Source organism: Conger conger, chromosome 10 (assembly GCF_963514075.1).
Source record: "Conger conger chromosome 10, fConCon1.1, whole genome shotgun sequence".
NCBI lineage: Eukaryota > Metazoa > Chordata > Actinopteri > Anguilliformes > Congridae > Conger > Conger conger.
In genome coordinates this window covers 13,718,770-13,744,200 of record NC_083769.1, presented here as the reverse complement: position 1 = coordinate 13,744,200, position 25,431 = coordinate 13,718,770, and the positions used below count along the sequence as shown (strand labels likewise).

At 41.8% G+C, this 25,431-nt stretch overlaps 1 protein-coding gene across 1 annotated transcript in view; it reads left to right on the top strand.

The window, feature by feature from the left end:
• The window catches only part of LOC133138683 (homeobox protein Hox-D3-like), a 12,473-nt gene extending 4,931 nt beyond the window's left edge, over positions 1–7,542 (top strand). Inside the window, exon 2 of the mRNA XM_061257638.1 lies at positions 6,795–7,542. Coding sequence (XP_061113622.1) covers positions 6,795–7,393 — 599 coding nt within the window. The 3' untranslated portion in view covers positions 7,394–7,542. The remainder of the gene's footprint in view (positions 1–6,794) is intronic.
• Positions 7,543–25,431: the final 17,889 nt, after the last annotated feature.

Below are 25,431 nucleotides of genomic sequence, written 5' to 3'. Positions count from 1 at the left end.
AAATTTGTGAAGCGGGTGAAATCAATTGACTGGACAGTGAGACAAACTGCATGCGATTCGTCCACAAAATGTTTATATATTGTCCAAATAACAAAATACAAATTCGGTGAAGAAGAAGAAAAAACACAGATTGTGACTACATTTTCTTGGTGAAAATCTTTGTAAATTTACCATATGCTGACCATTGACTTACATTGAAAGGGACCTATATACTTGTGCCAACCACACCGGTGGTGAGAAATTTCTCACCAACAAGACCAGAAAATGAGCTTCAAAAACGAAGGCCGGTTTTGGCCGCTTGGGCGTTACGCCTTACCGATGCGCTGTAAATGCCTGATGGGCTGTAAATGCCTGATGCGCTGTAAATGCCTGAAATCAGTACTTTCTTATTTCCTCCGGGGAAGCATGCCTGTGCGTGTTGTTTTCCAATGGCAAATGTCTATTTTTAATAATGTGATGATGCAGAACGATGTAATTAGCTAGTTTTGGTGAAATCTGAAGACCCAAGGGGCAGTTGTAGTGGTTAAGTTACAGGACTGGGACCCGCAAGGTTGGTGGTTCAAGTCACGGTGCTTAGTTCAATCAACTGTAAGTCCTTTGGGATAAAAGTGTCAGCTAAATAACATGTAATGTAATAGCTAGTTGGGGAGGAAGACAGCTACAGCAGAGAAGTGAGCTAGATACCGAATGAAAAAGGTTGTCAAAGAAAAAACAAAAATTCTGTGTGACTACTAAGTAACATTACTGAAGTTTTAGAGATATGTATATCAAAAACATTCCCTACTCAACTGCTGTAATTCTGGACCTGGGATCATTCAACCCAGCTCAGTCTATGAACATGCAAAATGACTTGTAGTGGAACGCCACCTAGTAGTAGCTTCGCTGATGAGATGTGGAAAGAACTCAACAGCTATGGTCACACTGATCGCATCAAATGAGTGAGTAAACAAAGTGCCTGTAACCTTATAGCCTAGCCACTGTGGGTGGGGTACCATTTGTGTAGCAAAGCCATTATGCTAAACAGTGAGCCATGTCCAAGACATTTTTATTGAAGATAACCTAATCCACAGTGCACTGCTTCTAAAAGTGAAAGAACCAGATAATTTTCCAGAGCCAAAACTAGCTCATAAACCAGCCAAAACCGGGCATCACTTTTCAGGCTCATTTCCTGCTGCTCACTTGCGCCACTGTGGTTGGCTCCAGTATGGATGTATCAGCCTCCCCTTTCAATGTAAGTCAATGGTAAAAATATGGTAAACATACTAAGCCAATCATTTTTTACCACAAGAAAATGTGGTGATTTTCTTTAATTTATTATGTTATTAGGACAATACGACAATAATTAGTGAGTGAATTAGGAGAAGTTACGGTTGAGTCCCTCCTCTCACACTTAGCGGAGGAGCGGCACTTGGCGTAACTTACAAAAATGATTCACATTTTATAAATAAATAAGTTTTACAAATAAATTGTTTTCTATAAGCTTAACTTCTAATATATCACCTCAGTGCTGTTGCATTTGAAACTATGCAAACCATTGTCTTGACTTCCACGGTGAATTCGTTATTCCCTAACAGTAGCTGACAAACGTTTCATTTACATGCAAATCAAAGGCTGGAATTCTTACACAGAGAAATAAATATGGACGTAAATACCTTCAATACAATGCTAACAGTATGCATTGCAACCTCATATTTTTTGGTTCATTTCAGTTGCCCCCCTAAAATCTGAGTGCCCCCCCAATCACACAATTCTAGAACCAGGGCTGCTCCCCCCGCTTTCTATTGGCCTGATTATTTCTCAAACTGATTGTTCAAGACAATAAAGGATGACTGGATCTTGAAAAGGACAGCCCTATGTCTCAATCCAATGGAAGGATTGCATATTTATTCCATATTTAGTAACAGATATTGATATTAGAATGATGCGGTATAATTACACAATAATTCCTGTTGAGCATTGGTTTTCACCGCCGTATTGGATTTGGAATACCCTCGGGCTATTGTCTCGTTGCTACGACTGAATATGAATTTCTGGTGGCAAAATAATATTTTTATGAACTCCCAGATTGGTGCTATTATCAAATGTGTCACGCTAGTTGCAGATGAGACTGGTTGGGGGTTCTTGTTAAGTGGATGAACTATGTGACAATGGTGGCACTTGTGTTTGATGTAGTTGTCTTGTATTGTCTGCTAATGGAGCCAGAGCACAGAGTTTGTTGCCTCCACTCGTAGTTTGGTTGCGGCAGGAGCACTGTCTCCATTCACGCTTGTGCGTGGGGTTAAGCAGTCTGCTGGGAGAGCATTCAGCCTGTGCAGTGCTCATGGGAGTAGAGTGCGGCAGTTTGCAGTATTAAAACCCAGAAGCAAGTTAACATTGAGCCATGAGTTCCCTATGCAGATTTCCAACGTTTTTTTCCCAAAGGAATTTAGATTTCTGCTGAAAATAAGGAAAATTAATTCCACATGTTAATCGCAAACCTTCACATTTTGTTCTGTCACACATATTACACCCTTTAATATCTCGAAGATCGACTTTGAAGCTGATACGCGCTTTAAAGAGATATTTGGTTTGACACAGGTGATTTTGTGGAGCTTATGCTATTGTATTTGCACAGAGTGAATACTAGCGATATCGTCCGCCCCTGTGGACTGGCAGCAGTTTTGCCGCGTGTCCCATTTGTCCTGCTGCTGATTCACTCCCATTCATTTCCGAGACCTTTGAGACTACGGAGGACAATAGATCAATGAACTAGAGTACTAATGTCAAATGGTCTGTGTTTTTTATTTCAACATCTGATGCATTTTCATTGTTTTATTGCCTTAAAAAAAGAGAAGAAAAGGTCTGGAAATGGTTCTGTTGGCAAAGTGTTGTCGGCCGATTCTTGCACATGCTTGTTAGTCTACACTCTGAAAATGGTTCTGTTTATAGCCAAACTAAACCTGAAAACAAATAAATAAAAATAAATAGCTTATTTGTTACTACTAGCACTAGGGTGCAGCCACCTCCCCATGCTGTTGTTTTTAGCTAACAAGCTAAATAATGTGCAGTTCAGCTAGACCTGTGAAGATGGGTATGTATAAAGCTGAGCATTTACATGTCTAGTTCAGATTTAAATTCAGGGCCATACTCTCATTGAGCACTTTATTAGGTATTTATTTGACTTATTTTTTAGACTTAAGTCTTCTGATGCTGTAGCCTATCCACTTAGAGGTTTGACGTGTTGTGGTGTTCTGTGGTGTTACTGTCACCTCCCTGTCAGCTATGACCAGTCTGGCCCTTCTCCTCTGACGTCTCTCATTAACAGGGCATTTCTGCCCGTAGAGCAGCTGCTCACTGGGTGTTTTTGGTTCTTCACTCCATTCTCTGCAAACTCAAGAGTATTGTGCATGAAGATCCCAGGAGATCGGCGGTTTCTGAGATACTCAAACCACCCTGTCTGCCACCAACAATCATTCCATGGCACAAGTCTCTTAGATCACATTACATCCCCATTCTGACATTTGGTGTGAAAAAAAGCTGAACCTCTTCACCACTTCTGCATGCTTTTATGATGATTTTGTTGCTGCCACATGATTGGTTGATTAAATATTAGCAACCTAAACAACCTGGTGTACAGGTCTACCTAATAAAGTGCTCAGTGTATGTATGTTAAAGAAATGAAACAGAGTCATATAGCTTCATCACCCCTTTAAGTCTAACCAGTCTAATGTTAACACGTTACACAAAATGAAAGCTAACATCTTCCCTGCTGGGGTAGGCCTATCTCTTTGTAGTTTCTCACTCTGTTGAGTCACCCATGGCCCCATTTACTGAAATAACGTAATTGGTTGGTACATACTTTTTCATTTGCTCCATGGTCTGGTATAAATATCACTGTAGACTAGATTGAACTGTTTTCATCCTGTCCTGGTCTATGGTCCAGCTACATGCTAGTTACTGTACTTGCCACAGAATGTGATTTACAGTTTAGGAAAATATGTGTTGCATTATGACTGTCGCTTGAAAATGCAATGGTTCCATGGAAATTGATTCAAGCCGTAGAATTGTGGACAGTAATACAATTTCTGTTCTTTTGGCTCTCAACTTCAGCACATTGGTTTTGAAATTAAATAATGAATATTAAGTTAAATTGCAGACTGACACTTTTAATTTAAGGGCATTTACATCCATATCAGGTGATCCATGTAGAAATTACATCTCTGGAGTTCCGCCATATTAGGGAACCAAAAGTATTTGGACAGTTGGCTTCTCAGTTGTTTCTGGTTAGTCACGTGTATTCAATAACTTCTTAACTGCAGGTATAAGAAAGATTTCAGTATCTAGTGTTGATTGTAAGCTATTGGTTGCTTTTGGAGTTATTGGCATTTGTCAACATGAGGAAAAGATTTCCTGCTGAAAAGCTATGTTTTAGAACAGCTGGTAGCTGGTTGACCAGTACAGACAAGCTCCCAGCCCGACATGGTTTACCTGGTTGACCAGCTACCGGCTCAGACTAGCTTTTTTTTTTTAACCAAAATAAACTGCCACAGTGGTGCAGTGGATAGCAATGTTGCATGTTAGCATGTTCTCCTCGTGCAGGTTTACAGGGTCAGGCTATATTCTGAGAGAGAGAGAGAGGGGGGGGGGGGAGAGAGGGAGGAGAGAGAGAGGCAAAAAATCTCATGTATCATGTTACTATATTACCGCAGTTGAGTGTACAGCTTCCTCTAGGATATATATTTTAACTTTCAGGTTTTCTTGTTGCTCGCAGAAAAGGAAATTCTGAATATGCTTTGTCCTCAAACAGCAAGGACAGGATTTACCCTCGATAAAATGTGTGCTAAATAAGGAAAATCCATTCATAATTCCAGCAAAACAAAAAACTTTCCCAGCTCCAGCCTGCAGAAGGAATTTGGCTTGGAAAATAATATTTGAAGTGGCTGGACATTCACCAGTAAGTCTGCCTCTCTCTTTCAGTAACCACCGTGACAAACGTGTTTTTAAGCAGAATGGGATAAATAGTTCTCCAGTTGAGGCACCCCAAACTATTTTCCAACATGTCTGTCGCAGTCTATCATTTTTCGGTCGTTCCTCTCCCAGACCGAGCATGTTTACCCACTGCTGGACAAAAACATACCAAAGCTATAGTAAGACATGACAAAGTGACCATTCATAGCAACATACTGATAGAATGTTAATGTTTATGTTAATGGTAGTTGGTAAAAAATTTCCTTTTTGGATCACAAGACAACACAGGAAACCATACTTTTTTCATTTTCTCTTTGGTTGAGTCCAACTGTGTCTTGTGTTGGGCCAGTAGTCAGGCGGCTGAATCTTGTGTTGGGCCAGTAGTCAGGCCGGCGGAATCTTAATTATTTCCAGACCTTACCATACCTACATTGCATTACATTATTGGCATTTTGCGGATGCTCTTATCCAGAGTGACGTACAGTTGATTAGACTAAGCAGGAGACAATCCTCCCCTGGAGCAATGCAGGGTTAAGGGCCTTGCTCAAGGGCCCAACGGCTGTGCGGATGTTATTATGGCTACACCGGTGATTAGAACCACCGACCTTGCGTGTCCCAGTCATTTACCTTAACCACTACACTACAGGCCGCCCCAGAAAGGAAATCCCCTGACAAATGAAAAATCATTCATTTTTCTAAAGAATCATGGTTTTGGTTTAATGCAGCTTTTACACAAAATCTAATTTCTTTTTCAAAAGTAAAAGTTTAGCACATGCAGTCTCAATGAAATGGCACTTATATGAAAGGTGTACAGAATTTCTATTTATTCCTTTGTTCTCGAAGTGAATACATTTCAATTTCAGACACCATTAACTCCTTAATTTTCTGGCTGGCTTTGGGTACCCAGCAAGCTTGGAAACGGGCTTTAATGGATCAGCTGTTGCTCACTTTAAGCAAGAGAAATGTGAGAATGAAGACACATGCGTGGAAAAGGTCCTGTGTGAAATTCAGGTCATGCGTAACTGACACGGTGAAAATACAGTACAGTTAATGATCCTTCTTCATACTAATGACCTCATACATTGTTTTTGTACTGGAGCCTGTGGAGATGACCTGACTGCACTGCTCATGCCAGGGTTATCCCTGGGCTCATTCCCATCACCTATTTTTCTCTTTCTTGCTTCTGACCCGGAAATCAATCGCAGTCCACCATCTTTAAGGACATTCTGACCCATTAAATGTTCCTTCTGGGAGCTAGAAGTATAAATTATGAAGTCCAGATCTTTCCTTTGAGCAAGAAAACATCAAAAATGTATTTTTTTGGGAAGCCTGACAATAATGGGTGGAGCTAGGAGTATAAAGATCATCAATGAAAACAAAAATAATTCTCAAAGGAAAGATTGGGAGTTCATAACTTCTACTTCTAGCTCCTAGATGAAAAATGTAACGGGTTAGAATGTCCTTAAAGATGGTGGACTGCAATTGATTCCCAGGAGCAAGAAAGAGAAAAACATGTCATGAGCATCTCTCTCACCACTTACCGACCTGTCTGTCTCCCTATCTCCCTCCTTGTCTGTCTGCCTGTCTGTCTCTCTGTCTCCCTCCCTCCCTGTCTGTCTGCCTGTCTGTCTCCCTGTCTGTTTGCCTGTCTGTCTCTCTGTCTCCCTCCCTCCCTGTCTGTCTGCCTGTCTGTCTCTCTGTCTCCCTCTCTGTCCATCTCCCTGTCTGTCTGTCTCCATGTCTGTCGGTCTCCCTCCCTGTCTGTCTCTCTGTCTCTCTGTCTCCCTCCCTGTCTGTCTCTCTGTCTCTCTGTCTCTCTGTCTCCCTCCCTGTCTGTCTGTCCTCAGGTGAGTCGGCGGGCAGCGGCAGTGAGCCCAGCCCGGGGGGGCGTGGCCTGGCGCTGAAGCGCGCGCGCACCACCTTCACGAGCTCCCAGCTGGTGGAGCTGGAGAAGGAGTTCCACTTCAGCCGCTACCTGTGCCGGCCGCGGCGGCAGGAGATGGCCGCCTCCCTCAAGCTGTCGGGCCGGCAGATCAAGATCTGGTTCCAGAACCGCCGCATGAAGCACAAGAAGGACCAGAGGGGGAGGGCGAGGGGGGCGGGAGAGTCCCTCCGGGGGCCGTCCCCCGACCCCGGCCCCCGCCCCGCCGCGGCCTACGCCCCGCCCCTCTTCCCTCCCAGAAGCCCCTACGGAGCGGCGCTGTACGCGGAACACCAGCGCTCCGGCTTCCTGTCCGCCCTGCCGCAGCCCTACGATTGGCCCGACTCCGGAGCAGGGGGGCGGGGCCGTGCGGACGCGGAGGCTGGGGACCCCGCAGCTGCACTGGGAGTGCCTGACTCCCCTTTCGCCATGGTGGACTACAGCTATGTGCTCCCCGGACATGTGAAACCAGCCCTGGGGCCCTGCGACACTCCCATGTCCTTCTGTGACTTCAGTGCACACTGAAAGAGTTACATCCCCTCACTACCTGTGGAGGAGGGTGAAGAACAAACGTATACACACACACACGCACGCACACATAATCACACATAACCACACACACGCACGCACACATAATCACACATAATCACACACACACACATAATCACACATAATCACACACACACATAATCACACATAATCACACACACACACACACACACACATAATCACACATAATCACACACACACACACACATGCATGCACACATAATCACACATAATCACACACACACACACATAATCACACACACACGCACGCACACATAATCACACATAATCACACACACACACACACACATAATCACACATAATCACACACACACACACACATAATCACACATAATCACACACACACATGCATGCACACACACACACGCACACAATCACACACACACACACACACATAAAGAGACAAGCATGCGTACACATGAACACAATCACACACACATACATGTACACACACACAATCACACACATGCACACACATAAAGAGACAAGCATGCGTACACATGAACACAATCACACACAAACACACACGCCCATAAAGACACACGCTTGTGTACACATGCACACAAACAAACACACACATAACAGACGTGTAAGAACACAGCTACACAGCCCAGATGTATTGAAGGGTCACATCCTCTCTACAAAAAGACCATCATACCTTTAAAATACGACACTAACTGATGCTCAACCCACAAGGCAGCCCACAGCCTGAAAATACTTTTATTTTGTAGTCCTTATCAGGAGAAATAGTGGATACTGAACTTTAATAAACTACTTTCCTAGTGTGCAGTGTGATGGGCAAGCAGCCCAGATACAGCCATTGACTCCTAATCAGCTCATATTATTCAAACTACCACAGGGCTCTTTTTTTGGCAAACTGAACAGGTTGATTAATAAAACCTGGGATTTATATTTGCAGCGGATTCAGAGGAGAAATAGGCACTTTTCACACAAGTATAACACTACAAGACCGTTGAATGTTCATGCAAGCTATTGTTCCATTTAATAAAAGCCAAACTGAAGGCAGCTCGATACAAAATGCATGTTAGCCGAAGAAAAGCATTTGGAGGTATGAATTTGCAGCAGTCTGGGGTAGTAAGTGTTTTTCCACCAGAATATTTAGTCGAACTGTTTATGAAAACACTTTCTTTCCTGTTATGTAAATATTATGATTTCATGTTTCCGGAACTAAAGCATAATTGCCTCATTATTTATGCACTGAGCACTGAGATGTACAAAGCATGTGGAATATTTGCTGGGGTATTTAATAGCCATACATACTGCACTGCATTTTAGCAATAAGCAAACAGGGCTTCTAAGACGCATTGGTGTAAATGCATTAAGCCTTCCAGATCACAAATAGGCTTCATTCACACAGATACTGGTACAAATGAGGGTGATTATTTTTCAAATGCTCCATCTCTTAATGATTGTCAGTGTTTTTTTTGTGATGCAGTGAATAAGAAATGTTCATATTGAATAAAACATATTTTGTCGTTTTCAGACAATACACTAATATTTCTCAGATTTAAAATGATACATTTTAATGCTTTATAAATAGTCAGTCTTAACTTCAGATTGCTTTTGAATCTTTTTGATTGTTTTTTCATCTCTGGTGTAACATAATGAACTCTAATTTCAAATTAAAATAGCTTCTTGTGTGTTTAATAATTATTAAAAATAAATTATGTGAAAGCCCTAGATCCAAATGCGTGTTTGACTTGGTTTACAGATCCAGACTTTTTTGTCTGTATTCTGGCTTGAGAGGATTTAAAAAGTGTGTTGATTCAACGCACACAGTAAAAGGTCCAGTGTTTACATTACATGAGGCCTACATGTTTCTTATTTGTAGTAGAGTTTTGTAACTGCCGAAACCAATCACGTTATTTAATATTGGTGGTTCTTGTGTTAATCTCCCTCTGTATTTATCACAATAATCCAAGATTCAGTCAGAACAGTCCTGGCGTGGCACTGGACCAGTCTGGGGAGCCTCTCTTTGCATCGACTATCCCTGAAGACGACTTTTTGGTTGAATCCAGGGGAGAACTCATTTTGGTTTAATCCAGGGGCGAACTCTCATTTTGGTTTAATCCAGGGAAGAACTCATTTTGGTTTAATCCAGGGGAGAACTCTCATTTTGGTTTAATCCAGGGGAGAACTCATTTTGGTTTAATCCGGGGGAGAACTCACATTTTGGTTTAATCCAGGAGAGGAACCTAATTTTGGTTTAATCCGACATGGTCCCTCCATGGATGCCAGAGATTATTTTGCATCTCGAGCATATACTGAGATGTTTTTATACCTAACCTGTAATTTGACTATGCTAATGACCGCATTTTCTTACCTTTTTTTTTGTGCCGAAGCACATTATCATTGTAGTCTTCTTGTGACCAGAAAAACATTTCATTCTGTCCAAAATTCTAAATTGATGTCATTTTATTGAACAGTAAAAAGTCACATAGCAACGTTTCATCCACTGGATAGTTCAAATTGTAGTGAAACAAAATAGGAGGAGTTGTCAAATATTTGTATATTTACTTATCGTTTTAATGCGTGGGCTCCACGATGAAAGAACGCGCTGAAAACGCCTCCCCAACTGGAATAAAACAGAACGGAGTACCGCAACACAGTCTATGAGGCTATGGTGCTCTCTGCAGTATTAGTGTTTTTACAGTGTAAAGCACACCGCTTCCCTCCTCCTCCTCCTTTACGACATTAATCATCCGGACAGGGCGCTTCTTCTCCCGGTCCAACCACAAGCGTTCAGCCCGCTGGGCGCGGAGGCAGTACGAAGGGCGCTTCTCGCACCGCTCCCTCTCATTTCAATGAGCGAGTCGAAGGACAGGAGGCCTGAGCACCAGTATGTTAGCACCAGCTTTCCCGCCTGAATACATTCTGGTGAGCATTTGTTGTAACATTTTCTAACAATAGGCTACGACATTCCTTCACCACGAAGTCTTAAATAGGCCTGCATGCTGGGATTGATCGGCTTGCTCAGACTAAATTATACATTCAACGCATTTAATATTTCCGCTTATGTGGTTGTTTCATTCTGTGGCCTATGGATAGCAATCTATAAATATAAAAAATAAGCATCAATTTTTCAATTTTCACTTCATTATTCAACTTTTTGTTGAATACATTAGCCTGCATTTCCCCTGGAATTGTATAAATGCAGTGAACAAGAAAGTCTAATTATTAACGAAATTAGGAGGGAACGGAAAAAGAAACCATGCTTAGTTTCCGATACAGAAGAGAACGGTGGACACCTCGGGGATTAATGCTGAATGCGCTAATGGAAAGATAATTGCTTCTCGGCAATAAAACATTAAACAGATATATTGTTTTTGCTGTATTTAGAACATTTATTACTTGCTGTATTAAAAGTTCATTTCCCAATAAATGGTCAGGCATTCCCTGTTTAGTTACCGCTTCCCTCTATTTCCTTTCGTGAGACCTCCTCCCACTCCTGATTTCACATACTGAATGTTAATAATCTCTCTCTCTCTCTCTCTCTCTCTCTCTCTCTCTCTCTCTCTCTCTCTCTCTCTCTCTCTCTCTCTCTCTCACACACACACACACACACTCTCTCTCTCTCTCTCTCTCTCTCTCTCTCTCTCTCTCTCTCTCTCTCTCTCTCTCTCTGAAATAAATAAAATCTTTACAGGTGATTCGATTTGCCGCTGCTGGTCAACAGTTGTAGAGAATGTCTACTCCTCCTTCCACAAAACGGCCATTTTCTTTGTCTAGCGTTCAGAGCCACGGAAACAAAATACTGTCCCCGCTGCATATACACAGGAGGCGCGTTCAAAAGCAAAAACGCGGGCGCACGTGCACACATTGACAAAGCGCGCCCTCGCGCTCCCGCCTTGTCAGCTGTTCCTTCTACTTGTTCATTAAATAGGAGACAACAAAATCTCCCTGATATGCTACAGTGCTTCAATGTATGTTGCTTGATCAATTTTTGAAGGTTGAGGCAGTCTTACCCCTCTGGCAAAATGTGTTCTTTTTATTATGTCAAGTTAATCATATAAGCTAATGGAGGTCTCCATTATTAAGTCCCAATACTTAATAATAATTAATTAATGTACACGTTCGATCTTAATTAAACGACTGCCAAATTAAACGCTATGCGTTGTCACGTTTTGCTTGGGTGTATGCGTCCGTGTATCTTTGTGTGTGTGTGTGTGTGTGTGTGTGTGTATACACTCCCTGAGCACTTTATTAGGAATATCATTACTTATACATCTACTTATTCACGATTATCTAATCAGCCAATTGAGTGGCAGCAGTGCAATTAATACAATTATATATATATATATATGATCTAAGTGACTTTGACCGTGGAATGATTGTTGTTGTCAGACAGGGTGGTTTGAGTATCTCAGAAACTGCTGGTCTCCTGGGATTTTCAGACACACTAGTCTCTAGAGTTTGCAAAGAATGGTGCAAAAATACAGTGAGCAGCAGTTCTGCTGACAGAAACACCATGTTAATGAGAGACGTCAGAGAAGAATGGCCAGACTGGTCAAAGCTGACAGGATGGTGACAGTAATGCAAATAACCACACATTACAACAGTGGTATGCAGAAGTGCATCTCGGAACACACAATGCATCATAACTCTTCAGTGAATAGGCTACAGAAGTAGAAGTCTAAAAAACAAGTCTAATAAATACCTAATAAAGTGCTCACTGAATGCATATATATACGTGTATTGGCCATATATGGAGCATGCACATGGCGTACTGGCTGTTTTTACGCGCGGGAGATAATGGGGGGATAATACATGGCCTCCTCTCTCCAGGCTGTGCTAGCTGTGCTCTCCGGGAGCGCGCTCTGCGCGGAACTGCTGTTATGTATATTGAGAGTGTCACTGAATTAACATCCATCACCGCGCCGCCCTGTTCTTTATGCAAAACAGGAGTTGGCCTGCCGGTGGCCTCTGCGCGCGACTGTAGTAAATGCCGACTCTGTTCGCTGCCTCTTGCGTAGCATTCTAATTCTGTTATTACTGTCACGCCGCCATTAATCACGTCCCCGTCACGACAAAAAGGAGAGAATGGGGCTCTCATGGCAGCACGTTTTGGCCGCGAAGCGTTGCAAGCGGCGTGTGAGATGCGCTTTCTTCCAAGCCATTGGTTTCTTCGATCCCTGATCTTTGCACTTGTTTTTGTGCTCCGTGTGAGAGCGTCTGCTAAATGCCAGCAGTCGTGTAGATTATTGGAGGTCAATGTTATTTATGCAGTTATACTATGAATGGTGCGCGTGGACATTTTTATATTGTGTAAAAAGCTCTGGTGAATTCACAAGGCTGGATGCAGGACTGTGGGTCATACAGAGTATCAAATAATGTAGCATCAAATAATAAAATGAAAAAATCCTTTGGTTAGAAGCTTGGCCATTGCCAACGCGCCAAAAATAACACTTGACCATTGTATAAAGCCTCACATAATTTATTGGTGAAGAAAGTAAGGTCTGATAAGGGTCAGAGTTCAGGGCTTTGCCTCAAGTGGTCAGGAAAGAAGCGTTTTTCAGTGCAGTGATTTCTTAAAGCGAGAGTTGCCGCATTGGAGTCTTTACGTGATTGTGTGTTTGCTAATCTTTGGCCGACGGAACATGATTTATGGGCACATTAAGGAGCATTACAAGAGCCCTGGCCGAACATCAGAGGGAAAGAAGATTTCTCTCAGACCGCTCGGGTCAGTGGTGGAAAGAAACATTCTAAAACAAAGAAAGTGTGCACAAACAACTAGAAATTACTGCAAATTGTGCAATTTCTTTGTGCTGTTATTGTGAATATTTTCTGAATTGTTTGCAGGCAGGATTGCGCTGCGCCACCGGAGGACGCAGGATCAGCGAACGCACTGTGACGCGATCGCCTTCATCCCTGTCCCAGAGAAACGATTAACATTGTCACATGATGGAAAATGTTAGATCCTGATTGGATCACTTGGTCACAAGGAACTCATTCTGTTACCATGACGAAACTGTTAACAGTGAAGGTCACGATAATGAAAGCGGTGTTCTTTTCTGGAAAAAGAATGTGCAGTTATGTTAATTTGTTTTTGTATTGCTGGGCTTCTCTCCAAAATTGCCAAAATATTTTCGTGTTCTGCTAGGGCCAGAGCCTACATCCACTGACCTAGTGTCCCATCCAAGAGTCCCAAACAATCGGTTATCCTACACACTTCACCATGCAAAATCACAACCGGAATTGCTTCTCTGAAGTGATATCCGACGGAGTTGTGATGTGATACCCAGATTTCCGACTCTGGGCGTTCCAGTGCAGAGTCCTGGTTGGACGGTCGTAATGATAAGTTTCTGAAGTAGGCCTATGTGCAACGAAGTCTTCGGAAGAGGGAGAAAATATAATGTGAATAAAAACATGAGAAATGTCAATATCTAGGCCTATATGGAAGAACAAGCAAAAGGCAGTGATTTGTCAACCTCTTCACTCAGGCCTAACTAACCCCGGCCGCCCCTCTGTAGAAATCAGACCACCATCTGCGACAGGTGGAACCGGAATCTGTCCGGTGAATTCATTAATGACCAGAACAATATTTAAGCATGAACAGAGTGCGTTATATAAAGTTTCAGTAAAGTTAGCTATGCATCTGTGCAATAGCTACGAGTAGCCTGTGATTTTTTATATTACTGCTTTTAGCAGCCTACCAAAAATATTGTTATATGTGTTATTGTTCTTTTCATCAGGCCGGGATATCGTTCGAATCACATCGAAAGTTATTTTGTAAATATTTCCACATTTTAACTTCAAAGTCAGGGCTATGCACTGACTTCCTCACTTTCCACCTGATGGTTTAATACAGTGAACTGTCTATGGCTTAATCTGGGGTGAATGGGTTACAGATTAAAATGTAGAAATTGACAGGATTCATTTATAAGGTGTCATCTCCTGAAGTATCAGTGAAATTAGATGGGTTTTCTTTCGAGTAGATTCGGAAACCTGATGAGCACATTAGCAGGTTCTCTGAATAGAATTCACTGCGAGAGAGAAGATCTAATAGCCTACATGTCCTCCTATAGACTGGTGAATTTGCTATTCACCATGGCGTAGCTGTATTGCAGCGGTAATAAAAGATAATGGTTTAAAATGTGTTGTATGAGAACTATTGTTAATCCCTTTAAGATTAATATATAATTAATTATTGGAATTTCAATTTCAATGATTTCATCACAAAACATGTAACAACATTAACGGGGGCACCACAGAAAAGGGTAATTTTGCTGGATAGGTCCATTTCCAGATAGTATTATGATATTTAGTTTCTATGACAACTGTACTTTCATAAAATATATGAAACATCTATATTTATGTATTTATTTACTCCTGCTGGGTCAAGAATACCAAGCACCAAAAAAAAAAAACACTTTAATGGACATTTTTAACCAAAATATCTGGTATAAAAAAGCCTGTTTTGAAATATTTTGTCATTTCTATTTGATGGGGTGGGAAAATAGGATAAAAACTCATAATAAAATGTGTGCATTTGTGTCCACGTTCAAAATATAAAATTGATTCGTTTTTCCCCCTGTTCACCTGTGGTACCTCCCCTTAACCCCTCACATGAGAGTTCATTGTGCGCCTTAAAGACAGGACCAAAATTGCATCATTTCACTTATGAGAAGCAACAGTTGAGGTCAAGTTTCTCCCACTAATAATAATACAAGCAATATCAATAAACTGTGGCCACCTTCTGTGTTTGGTGCACCTACAATAATAAAGACAGATGCAAACACCTGTTCAGAGGGACAGGCACACAACAAACAACCTTCAAATCTTTGTGAAGTTACCATACTGTTACCATAGCAATTCACTCACAGTCATGCGCGATGGTTTGATATCTGTAACGTCAGTGTTTTGCCACATGGAAGGATACGAGAGGACCTCAAACAATAATTTCAACATCAGTATCACTGCCCCTGAATCACAGGCACATCAGTATCACTGCCGCTGAATCACAGACACATCAGTATCACTGCCCCTGAATCACAGACACATCAGTATCACTGCCCCTGAATCACAGACACATCAGTATCACTGCCCCTGAATCACAGACACATCAGTATCACTGCCCCTGAATCACAGACACATCAGTATCACTGCCCCTGAATCACAGACACATCAGTATCACTGCCCCTGAATCACAGACACATCAGTATCACTGCCCCTGAATCACAGACACATCAGTATCACTGCCCCTGAATCACAGATGCATCAGTGTCACTGCCCCTGAATCACAGATGCATCAGTGTCACTGCCCCTGAATCGCAGATACCAGGCAGCACAGGGCATAACTATGCTGAAAAGGAGGGGATTGTGATCCTCAGTCTATTGACTTAATTCATGAACCTCATTCAGGACAGAACGCCTGTGAGCAGTCAGTTGATCCTGGGGGAAAACTGAGTTGCTGCTGGAAGTGGTGTTGTTGGGCTTGTAGGGGGCCATTTTCCCTCTGGTCAAATAAACAGCTATGCCATAGTTCAGTGAGGGGACACTGCGCTGCAGGAGAACCTGTCTTTAGGATGACATGTTAAACTGAGGCCCTGACTCACTGTGGTCATTACAGATCCCATGACACTCTTCACAAAGAGTGGAGGGCTCCCCGGTTTCCTGGCTAAATCACCAGCCTGGCTCTTTCAGTCTGCCGCCTAATCATCCCCTGATTTAACTGGCTAACAATCATTCTCTCCCGCTCCACCTCAGCTGGTGTGTGCTAAGCATCTGGCACAAAATGGCTGCCGTTGCATCACACAGGTGGGTGCTACACATTGGTGGTGGTTGAAGCGAGTTTCCCCCTCGTCACTGTAAAGTGTTTGAGTCACGGGCCCTTGAGATAAGCGATATTTGGGAGTTCCCGCCACATTTGGCTTCGCTCACTATCGAAGAGGGTGAGGGATCCCATTGGATGGAGCACAGGGGCTAGGGTGGGTCGTAGAGGCTGAATGGAGTGCTGTTTCCTGACAGGGCGCTCTTTGGTGGGGCTTGCAGTGATGGGACAAACTGAAGAGCATAAGGAAAGGGAGCGAAATGCAAACAGGGAAATGGGACTAAAACATGGCAGTCAGTAACAATAGTGACTATAGGGCAGCATGTTCACATTACACCTTTAGTTCCATAAACCACTGGACTGGTCATTAGCCAGGTTGTTCCCCATTCTGATGGTTGATTTGAACATTAACTGAAGCTTCTGACATGTTTCTGCCTGATTTTATGCAATGCACTGCTGCCACATGATTGGCTGATAAGATAATCACATGAATAAGTAAGTGTACAGCTGTTCCTAATAAAGTGCTCAGTGAATGTATATTGAACAACATAGCTAATTGGATTAATAAACACTGTGTCACACATTCAATGAATAGTGCATGAGAACAGCATAGCTTGTTCATAAACAATATGTAGCACATCCATAAGAGGTGCACAATAAGTATGTTTGAATGGAAGGACAATTCATAGAAAAAAGTGTTAACACAAGTTTCTGGAAATATTCCTAAGAGACTTTCGATCATGTTGACATGATAGCATCACAAAGTTGCTTCAGATTTTTTCAGCTGCACACTCATGGTGCAAATCTCTCGTTCCATCACATCCCAAAGTTGCTCCGTTGGATTGAGATCTGGTGACTGTGGAGGCCATTGCAGTACACTCAGCTCACTGTCCTGTTCATAGAACCAGCTTGAGATGACGTGTGCTTTGTGACATAATATTGGGTTATCCTGCTGGAAGTAGCTATCAGAAGATGGGTAGACTGTAGCCATAAAGGGCTTTCCTTGTCAATATCTATCAGCATAAATTAATAAAATATTAGATTGATGGTCTTCGCTGGCTCCGCTGCTTGGAACCCTATAGGTGAATTTACAAGTTGTAATTAGTATAAGTGAAGATAAAAACCTAAAGCACGTTTAGTGGAGAGCTGAGTGACCATGTACTCCTGTGTGTGACTCCCAAGTTTAATCTGATACACCCAGAACAACCATTTTTATTGACCTGCTGTGTTCAATTCTCCCCCGTTGTCATGAAACAATAGCGGGATGTTGAAATAAATCATTGTCTATTATTTTATATAGCCCATTTACTCTACAGTTAAACTGTGCACAAAGAAACTGTAACATATGCATCTTTATTTTCGTTTACTGTTAAGTCGCTCGTGCTCCTTCTGTGGCCGCCATTGCAGTCATCGCCACGATTGCTAAATGCTCTCCAACTAATTTTGCGTCCTTCCGCCAAATTCGACCATAAACGTCACCAACACACAGCATGCTTTTCTCGAGCTACGGCGCGACGCGCAGCCTCAACCAACCTTAAGGCGCGTTGCTCACGGAAACTGTTAAATATCAATTTTCTTTGTCATCTTTTATGGGTTTTATTTATTTGTCGGGCCATTCGTGCAGAACGCCGTGTGAGCACCGCTCAGGTGGAGGGATTATAACTCACCTGTCTGTTGTCATCCATCTGGGCTGGGCGGGAGAGTTGACTTCGTATATGGCGCACAACTGTTACTGTCATATTAAAGCGCCGCGATATCAAGATCAATTGCATTTTAAATGCGTTCCTGTTAAGCGTGATTGGTGACAATAAAAGGTATGAGACGCGGATAAACCTGCACAAACCTAGGTCAATGCTGCCTCGGTAGAAACCCGATTACTTTTAGGTTTAAATTGCGGACAGATATGTGTGGATAATGTGTATTAATGGCACACTTTGACACGAAACAACATACTTGTGTAGATTGGGGGAACAGGCTGGTATTCTGTGATTCATAGTGCAGTTATTCCATGTTGAAAAAGGACAGAAAATATTATACTTAATTATCTTATTCAGATAAGGGCCTGGTGTAGGAAAAAACAACCGCGTTAGAGCTTTTAAAAATCAATAATACATTTAACGCAATATTGCCTTTTATCAAAACACTTGTACATTTTAAGCGGAGCTATGTGTATGATGTTTCCTGGAGCAAACAATTTTCCAGGGCAATCAAATTAATCTGAATGAATCCATGTGTCAGATCATAACATTCTGCACAAACACACATTTTAACGAACACACAGGGAGCCCTTAAGTTTTATTGGAGTGCCTTTTATCCGCACCGTCAGAGTGACAACACTAGCAATATGGGAATAGGGAGATCAATCTAGAAAGTACAATTACAACTGAGTGTGAAAGAGGTGAAATTAAAAATATTGTCAGGGCGCCCATCCTACAGAAGTATCCCGCTCTTTAGCAGTGGCACGAGGTCCTGCTTCAAACATAAAGACGATCCCTTGTTTGTATTTGCGATGACAATAACAGAAACCGTCTCTATCACTTTCATCAGAAGAGTGCAAATAAATGGACTCATGCTGGTTACACTTGATTGATGGCATTTATTTTTTATTTATTCGTCTGACAATTTAAACGATAGGCAAAGAGCACTTTGTTTTTACTGCACATAAACACAAACAGCAATTCAGGAATATAATTAAACTTGAGAATACTGCAGACAAAACAAGTAACGTATCTCTCCCCTGTGAACACTGCTCTTGTGTTGCACGTCTCCATATCCTCCTTCGCCCCTAACTGGCTCCTCAAGTCACAATGTCACAAACCAGGTTGTTTCTTCTTCATTTCCATTTTGTTTAGTTCATTTACAGGACTGTGCAGAAGTCTTAGGCACCCTAGACTTTATTATATATATGTTTATTTTTGTGTGTGTGTTAGTATAAAAGGACACATTTGAGATTTCCAAATATTAAAAATATTTAATTTTACAGAGACATTTTTGTATTTAATTAAAAAAGTAACATATTACTGTAAGCAATTGACTACTTTTTACATAAAAACTTGATCAAGGCTGTCTGAGATCAGAAGCAAGGAGCCTACCAAAGTCTGAGGCAAGAACTGTGGCAAGTTCTCCAACATGCTTGGAACAACCTCCCTGCTGATTGTCTTATAGAACTGCAGGACAGCGTTGGCTATCTCAGAGAAGTGATGCAGTCACAAAAGATTTGATTCAGTTTTTGAAAGAATCTTATCTGTACAGAATGTTATGAAGGTGACTAAGACTTTTGCACAGTACTACAAAATATTCACTGTTGCTAGATGCTTTTTCTCATCCCCCATCTCATCGAAGTTCTCAAGTATTCTACAAATCCTTCCATTTTAACTGACTCATTTTAAATACTTTAATATGCAGTATATTTAAAATAATTATTTAAAAATAAAAATAATGAGTATTTACCCCCATATAATATTCCCCCTTGAACTACACCCATTCATTTTTCAAGATATCTTCATTCTGAGGAAAATGGATGCCCGAATGCCCCAGCCCAGATTGCTGGAGGTTCCATTATGCTTCTGAATACAGACAGGGTCAGCCTTAAGCCTAAAGAAATAGCCTCTGAAATGTTATTTATATGACCCTTTTTATTCCAATGCGATGTTTACAAAAAAGAGTGTTTAGTGCTTTGTTTTCAGTTTTGTGTCTTCAGTTTTGAAAAAGAAGAAATGGCCAGAAATTAGTGCCAAAGTGATTGTAAAAACTGCAAAATATGTTATAGTGGAAAGTGTGTGTGTGCTTGTGTGAGTGTGTGTTTGGGCGTGTGTGTGTGTGTGTTTGTACATACGTACAGTACATTTTTCTCGGTTTGTATTCAAACAATTCATACGTGGTCAAAGTGCAGATTCTCAGCTTTTATTAAAGGGTATTTTTGTACATATTGATTACACCATTACAGTTATTACATTTATTTGTATACATAGCAATGTTTGAGACAAATTAACATAATGTCAAATAAAATAGTCACGTTTTGTATTTGGTTGCATATTATTTGCATGCCGTGACTTCCTGAAATCTGTAACCTACCTGTAAATCACCAGAGTCTGGATATCATATTTTCAGGTTGTTGTACAAGTGATACAAAAATCTCTTTCCATTTCAATGCATCTCTATGGGAACTGGTGGTTGGGAGTAAATTAGACCAAAACAGTACAGCATACATTTGTGGCTTTATGTCATCAAGGGTCCAAGGTATCAGATGAGCCTCAAACCATCGTGCTGCTGCCAGATATGCTGTGGATACTACAAAGGACATTTTTCCTGACTAATTTTCCTGTTGAACTCAATGGAAGAATTATTCAGGAGAAACAACCCTTGAAGTATCAACTGTATATCTAGTATCAGCACGGTTGTTTGAGGCTGGTTTGATACCTCCGACCCTTGATGACTTAAAGCCATTTAGCCAAAAAATGTGTTCCATACTGTTTCAGCATAATTTACATCTGAATCTAGAACATTGTTTAATAAGCCTCACAGCAAGGAGGTCCTGGGTTCGAATCCCCGTCGGCCAGGGCCTCTCTGTGCGGAGTTTGCATGTTCTCCCCGTGTCTCCAGGTACTCCGGCTTCCTCCCACAGTCCAAAGACATGCAGGTTAGGCTGATTGGAGAGCCTAATTTGCCGGTAGGTATGAGTGTGTGAGTGAATGGTGTGTGTGCCCTGTGATGGACTGGCGACCTGTCCAGGGTGTATTCCTGCCTTTTGCCCAATGTATGCTGGGATAGGCTCCAGCCCCCTGCGACCCTGTTCAGGATAAGCGGGTTAGGATAATGAATTAAATAATTGTTTAATAAAAGCTACGAATCTGCACTTTAACGACATACGAATTGTTTGATTACAAACAAATTAGAAAATCCAGAAAAATTTTGACTGGTACTGTATGTGCATGCATGTTGTTGTGCATATGTGCACGTGTGTGTGTGTGTGTGTGTGTGTGTGTGTGTGTGTGCACAGGTGTCTGTTTGCTTGTGTGTTTGCGCGAGTGTACATGTGTGCATGCATAAATATGTGTGTTTGTGTGTGTTCCTGTTCTGAAATTAGAGATGTGTCTTTAATTAGCCTGCGTGAACACATCGCCGCTTGTGCCTCTGTGTACTGCCAGAATAGGAAAGCAATGTGATTTCTCCCTGATAACCAAGCTACTGGGAGCACCAGGCTATCGATAGCAATGTTTTTGTTAAGAGATGCCGCACTTACATTAATCCATGGTTAGTGTGCATGGTTAGTGTTTTTATTTCCACCAATTGCCCTGGCTCAATTAGCTAATTAGCTTTGTTCGCCAGCACCATTTCACTTATAGATTAGACCACAGAAGCATGTTTGACACAGGAAAATAAGAGCACCTTCCTGCGCTATTCATGAAATATAATGTAGATAAGTTGGCTGATCTTAGTATACGTATGTTAGATCAAATAGTGGAAGCGAAGATGAAATCCACAAAAAGATTTGACATATTGGCTGAATGGTAAAAAAAGATATTTGACTAGACTAGTTTGCAACAAAATTTGAAATGGCAGAAAAACTAAATCGCTGCTGATGCTGGTCCTCGAGGCAGTGTTGTTCGGATGAAGGAGAAAGACGAAGTGATGTATGTGATATGATTTTCCAATAACCATAGCCAAATATATACTCTTTGAAGACCTGCATATTTGCTATAGCGCCCCCCCCCCCCCCCCCCTTATGGCCAATTGATTACAAATGTTACACGCCAGTACCAAGTCAAGTCAATATACAAACCAAGTTTCATGTTGTTCGGCTTTTGTTAAGCCTGTCTAATGGCTGCTGATAACTGATCGGCTGTTGTCGGCCATGCTTTTCTACTCAGGCACATCTTTTTTGTCCGAGATGTCTTTGGAAGAGGCCATGGAATCTGGGGAAAAAATAATTTTGATTCGAGACCGCATGGTTCTGGAGTTATGGGCAAAAGCATAAATCCTGCGCTATGGCACTACCATCTGGCAAATATGCATCATCGCCATAAACTGAGGAGTGGGGGAGCATAAGAACGTAGGTGTTACGTAGCTCTAGGACATATGTTTTTTTCTGTGGAATGATAGTGGTAGGTGTGTGTGTGGAATGATAGTGGTAGGTATGTGTGTGAATTCATAGCAGTAGGTGTGTGTGTGTGTGTAATGGTAGTGGTAGGTGTGTGGCATGATATTGGTAAGTGTGTGTGTGGAATGGAAGCGGTTGGTGTTTGTGTGGAATGATAGTGTTAGGCGTGTCTGTGGAATGATAGCGGTAGGTATGTGTGTGTGTGTGTGTGTGTTTGTGCAGAATGATAATGGTAGGTGTGTGTGTGTGTGGAATGATAGTGGTAGGTATGTGTGTGTATGTGTGTGTTTGTGCAGAATGATAATGGTAGGTGTGTGTGTGTGTGTGTGGAATGATAGTGGTAGGTATGTGTGTGTATGTGTGTGTTTGTGCAGAATGATAATGGTAGGTGTGTGTGTGTGTGTGTGTGGAATGATAGTGGTAGGTATGTGTGTGTATGTGTGTGTTTGTGCAGAATGATAATGGTAGGTGTGTGTGTGTGTGTGTGTGTGCGCAATGATAGTGGTAGGTATGTGTGTGAATTCATAGCAGTAGGTGTGTGTGTGTGTGTGTGTTTGTGGAATGATAGAGGTAGCTATGTGTGTGTGTGTGTGTGTTTGTGCGGAATGATAATGGTAGGTGTGTGTGTGTGGAATGATAGCGGTAGGTATGTGTGTGTGTGTGTGTTTGTGGAGAATGATAATGGTAGGTGTGTGTGTGTGTGTGTGTATGTGTGTGTATGTGCAATGATAATGGTAGGTGTGTGTGTGTGTGTGTGTGTGTGTGTGTGCAATGATAGTGGTAGGTATGTGTGTGGGGACACCAGTAATAATATGCCACTGCAATCTTCTTCTTCTTCTTCTTCTTCTTCTTCTTATTATTATTATTATTATAATATTATTGTTATTATTATTATTATTATTATTATTATTATTAGTAGTAGTAGTAATATTCTGTTAAATAATCATATTATACTAATAATAGTAATGATTACATTATATTCATTACAATTAATACATTAATTTGGCTAATACTGTTATCCAGAAAAAAGCGCAGCAAGTATTCATTACAGTGCATTAATTTAGCAGCGGCTCTAGGGCGATTCCCTAAATGAAGTGCATTATCACATCATAGCTACAGCATTAGCAGCAATAACCCACCCAAACCCTCCGCTGGGCAGCCCAGGGTAAAGAACAGCCATCAGTACAGCAGCTAATCTCTCATCTGAAGGCAGCAGTGCAGAAACAAAATGTACGACAGTAAAAAGTTCGTACTTTCTCATTAAAAAAAAAGTTTCATCTTGCCTAGAACTGCATGCGTCTTTATGCAGAAAGCAGCTCTTCAGAAACTAGCTTTTCTATTGCCACTTTTTAGAAAATGTGTAATGTATTAATTTTTTTGTTTATTTTCTGCTGACCTGTGTTTGGTCACTTGTGTGAAGGTGAGGGTGCAACAGAATTCATGTATGCGACTTTGTATCCTCTATACCTGAGGGGTCAAACTGCAAACAAAAAAAGAAACAATATTTGGACTCCAAAATATACAGAGAATCATAAATCAACTTAGACAGCTTGCATTCGACCAGCAGTGACCACATGCACTTTGAAAGAGTTAAAGGCACAATATAGCTGAGTTGATTCTGAACATTTTTGCGGTGATCTGACGCAGAGACTTTTGGGGGCCCGAGGGAAGATTATTTGGGGGCGCTTTCGTGTGGAAAGCAGTGCGGCTGTCGCTGAGAGCCCAACCCGCCCAGTGGGAGGGAAAGCTCAGGTCTGCGGCGTCTATCCATGCTCTTCTAGGACTGCAGGTTGAAATCTTCTAAAACAACCTGGGAAACCTGGGGCACCATAGAACAATATACAGCATCTTCCTCCTTTATTTGATTTTTTTGTGGGTGTGTGCGTTTGGGCTCCCTGACTGTGAACGCAGAAATACAATATTGTAATTGAATGATGTGATGCTACGTTTATTTTTTTTATGTTTTCAGTATTATATAATACCAGCCATATGCAAAAACATGTTATACATTTCATAGAGAAAGGCGTTTCAAACCCAAAAAAAGAACAAAAAATCGTCAATCCCGTGGTTCTAAGCTTGGTTTCAAGATAAATGCTTACAATGTGTCTCCTAATATATCCCCCCCATCGCCCCCTCCACCTCTCTCTCTCTCTCTCTCTGTTGTACAGTGCGGCCTCCGCCAGTCGTCGAGTGACACTCCTGTGCGGTTTTTGATGGAGTAAAAGCCGAACGCGGGCGCATATATTGCGCAGCCTTAACCAATCATCGTCGACAGCATTGCGGCGCATTAGCGGCGGTGACCTTTCTCGCTGGCGGTGACAGTCATATGTCAGCATCGCTTCATTCCCGGCGCTCTCGGGTCGAGAGATGAAAAAATAATGAGGCCTGACAGTGTTGTAGGGTTAAACAAGGGCCGCGTGTCAGCACCCGCGGCATCGTTTTATCGCTCCCCTCGCAGGAGGTGAGGAGTTAATACCGATCCGGAGCTCAGCACTTTATTGATCCCGCGCTCGTGCTGCTTCATTTCTGCGGCCGTAGGGTTGCACCAGGGCCGGGGTTACAAGGGAAAACCCGGGCAAATTGTGCTCTCGGATAGTAATTGCAATCGAGGCCATTGTGAACATCGTCGGCTTGTCTTAAAACTAGCCTACTCGTTGATTCACACTACTACTATTTTCTTGGAAAAAATTATAACCTGAACCAACTACAGCTAATAATAATAATAATAATAATAATAATAATAATAACCATTACCATCTAAATCTTAATCATCAACTGCTACTGTTGTTACTATTATTATTATTATTATTATTATTATTATTGCAGGAAAATGCAATTGGGTCACTTATGCATTATAGTTTTGTTTTGTTTAACTGGTGCTATGCAGTAGAATTTGGCATGCTAGGAAATTACATTAAACGCGGGTGGAGACGGGGTTTGGGCGCATGGCTGGTTTGATTCCAGTAGAAAAAGAAAAAAAACCGAATAGCACCTCTGTGGTTAATTCTGAACACGAGCCCAGACTATTCACTATCATCCGTCCTGCCAAATATGTGTTGATGGGAGACAAGCTGTTAAGTGCGGACGGCTGCCAGCTCAAAA